The sequence below is a fragment of the Centruroides sculpturatus genome, unplaced genomic scaffold, assembly GCF_000671375.1.
Source record: "Centruroides sculpturatus isolate CEXI.00-Female unplaced genomic scaffold, Cexi_2.0 scaffold6319, whole genome shotgun sequence".
Lineage (NCBI taxonomy): Eukaryota > Metazoa > Arthropoda > Arachnida > Scorpiones > Buthidae > Centruroides > Centruroides sculpturatus.
This window is the reverse complement of record NW_019390994.1, coordinates 1-3218: the sequence shown is the minus strand read 5'-3', so window position 1 is coordinate 3218 and position 3218 is coordinate 1. Positions and strand designations below refer to the sequence as shown.

Here is a 3218-nt window from a genome sequence, read left to right as displayed (position 1 = left end):
AAAACATTATTTGTAAATAATGTACACATGAAAGAGAAGAGTAGAACTTTAACAGAACAACTTTGTAATTTAATATACATATTTAAGGAAATATTTTGTAATATATTGTAATAATATATATTAGTGTAGTTTTTCTGAACGTTGCTTTTAAATTTAATTGAAAATATTATTGTAAAATGTAAATCTGTGTAATATGTTTTTCGCAAATAAGTCCATAAAACATTCTGTACAGTAAGTTTTTATTAACCCATATGCCGTTGATTTTCATTACCATATATTTATATAAACTGTTCTATATACTTTAATCTTAAAAAGTTATTAACAACATGAAACAATAAAATATTTTATTTCAGAAAATGAAGGTTTTTGTTCTTTCGATATTGTTANTTTTGTGTTTTTAATTCATTTATTCATTTCATTACTTTTAATTACTTAATTAATATATTAAAATTTCATGTTTAGGTCAAACTTGTTGCAAGACTAACCAAGGATACGGATGTTGTCCTATGGAGGATGCGGTATGCTGTTCAGATCTTCAGCATTGCTGTCCAGACGAATATATCTGCGTAGATCTATTTGAAATCTGCGTAAAGTGTCCAGATGTGACAGGAAAACATAATTTTACAAGAAAATTAGAGCCTCTCCGAGAACCTTTCTCTTTAGTTATCCACGCGAATTCATGTCCACAATGTCCTAATTGGGCGACTTGTTGTCCGATGACTACAGGCCAAATAGGTTGTTGCCCTCTTGAAAACGCTGTCTGTTGTAGCGATAAGGAACATTGTTGTCCACACGGATATACTTGTGATGCCTCAGGGTTTTGCACATCTAGCACGGAGCCAATGGAGAATCCAAGAATGCAGAGGCATGTTCAAAACAGTAAAAGCTCAATTCTTTCCTCAAAACACAAATTGTTGAAGCGAAATTCGGTAGATCTTGTACAGTGTCCAGATGGCAATTATTGCAATTCTGGAAATACTTGCTGTTTGATAGGCTCTAACACTTACGGATGCTGTCCCTTTCCTCGAGCTGTATGCTGCTCTGATAAAGTTCATTGTTGTCCTAATGGTATGACATGCGATAGATCAGGTTACTGTACCAATGGACCGGATGTTATTTCTTGGTTTGAGAAAAAACCAGCAATTAAACGACCTAAGATAGAAAACTGAAGTTTTCAAGTTGCATGCAATTGCTTTGATTATTATTATTTTTTTTTTTTGAGAGTATAAGTCTCTGTAATTAATTAACTTGTAATTACTTAACAATTAAAATGATTTAAACTTGTTTGTAGTCAACATTACAATAATGTATAGCAATTCAATTTTCGAAAATTTGATATTATAAATATTAAAATTAAAATTTGTTTCTCTTAATAAACTAATAATTATGTTCATTTATAACACGTATTTTCTTTTAGTTTATTTAAAACTAAAAACTTCCTTAAGCCAATAATTTAAATCCAGAAAAATAAACTAATAAAAAGACATATATATGTACTGGTACAATAGATATATATATATATATATATATTTGTATATCAATGTACTTAATTTATTTATGAAATGTAAAATTGAAAAAGTAACTAATACAATCATATAGTTTCAAATAAGATAGATTAATTTTTTTATATAAATCCCTTATTTCAATTTCAATTAAAGATTCAAATAATTTATTACCTTATTAAAATTTCTGTATAAGTAACAAACATACTGGAAATTTTCATTGATTGTTCATAAATTATTTAAGAAAGTTTATAAATTAAAATTTTGTTTTGCTTCTAAGCGAATTTTGCAGTACAAGTCCCTCTACACACGAACCGGTATACCTGAAGGTATGAAAGACAAAATTTTCAGTTGTTTTCCCACCACACGTTCAGATATACCGGACAGATGCACCTGTTCAGGTATACCCATAAGTGTGTAGCCGGTCTAAGAATTATTCTTGCCGGATTCTGCCCAGTTCAGAAAAATAAAGTGCTTTAAAAAAATTCAAGTTGAAGGATATTTAATCATATCATTTAATCAAGATCAAGGTTATTTTATAGAGTTTATTAAAGTTTATTATAAACAATATCATTACTAAAATAACGTGTATAATGGAAATTAATTAAAACTAATTGAAATTGTAAAGTTGAAAATTAATTAACTTTACGAAATGCGTATTTCAATTGACGAAATTAATTTTTTGATAATTTTTAATCAATTTTTTACTCTAATGTTATGATCTAGAATGACAGACGGCTAGACAATGGTATTTATCTATCTAATCAGTTTGTATAGACGATAATGGGAGAATTGCAATAGGACAGTTTTTTGTACTGAATGTATATGTTGTTGGTTTTTGACACAACGTTCACTTTGTTAATTCTAAATTCAGTTATCAATTTTAAAAACTTAACATTAAATATTGTTTCATTTATTTTACATTACATAAGTGCTTATTTTCTATATTGATATAACAATTCTCAATTAAATGCATTTGAAAGAAATAATTTTAAATAATAATAAATATTTTACCTGGTTTTAAAAACAAAATTATAATTAGATTAAAGTTTAATCAAATATTTTAATTTAATTTTCTGTCAGTAAAAATAAGATTAACTTATAGGGGTAGGAACCACTTCTAGAACCCTCAAATTTTCTCAGGGCCTGCCTTAGTGTGCCGCGGCATCCCGGTTGAAAACCACTGTCGATGATGTTTAGTAAATTCATTTTTAGAATCGAATCTACTTCAATTTTATTTTTAACATCATTATTGATATTTAGGTTAAAAAGAATGATTAGTTGTCGTGAAGGAGCACTTTGCATGTAATCGTCAGATAAAGAAATTCTTAATTGTTTCTTTNAATAATAAATATTTTACCTGGTTTTAAAACAAAATAATAATTAGATTAAAGTTTAATCAAATATTTTAATTTAATTTTCTGTCAGTAAAAATAAGATTAACTTATAGGGGTAGGAACCACTTCTAGAACCCTTAAATTTTCTCAGGGCCTACCTTAGTGTGCAGAAGCATCACGGTTGAAAACCACTGTCGATGGTGTTTAGTAAATTTATTTTTAGAATCGAATCTACTCATCTTTATTTTTAACATCATTATTGATATTTAGGATAAAAAGAATGATTAGTTGTCGTGAAGGAGCACTTTGCGTGTAATAGTCAGATAAACAAATTCTTAATTGTTTCTTTTCAGCAATACTATACACATAATTTTAAAGT

At 27.7% G+C, this 3218-nt stretch overlaps 1 protein-coding gene across 1 annotated transcript; it reads left to right on the top strand.

Annotated features, from left to right (window-relative positions):
* Positions 1–440: 440 nt before the first annotated feature.
* On the top strand, positions 441–1393 carry LOC111617545 (granulins-like; the record flags this gene model as incomplete). Its single annotated transcript, XM_023358824.1, has 1 exon — positions 441–1393. A coding segment is annotated over one exon (729 nt), but the record flags the coding sequence as incomplete, so codon positions are not given.
* Positions 1394–3218: the final 1825 nt, after the last annotated feature.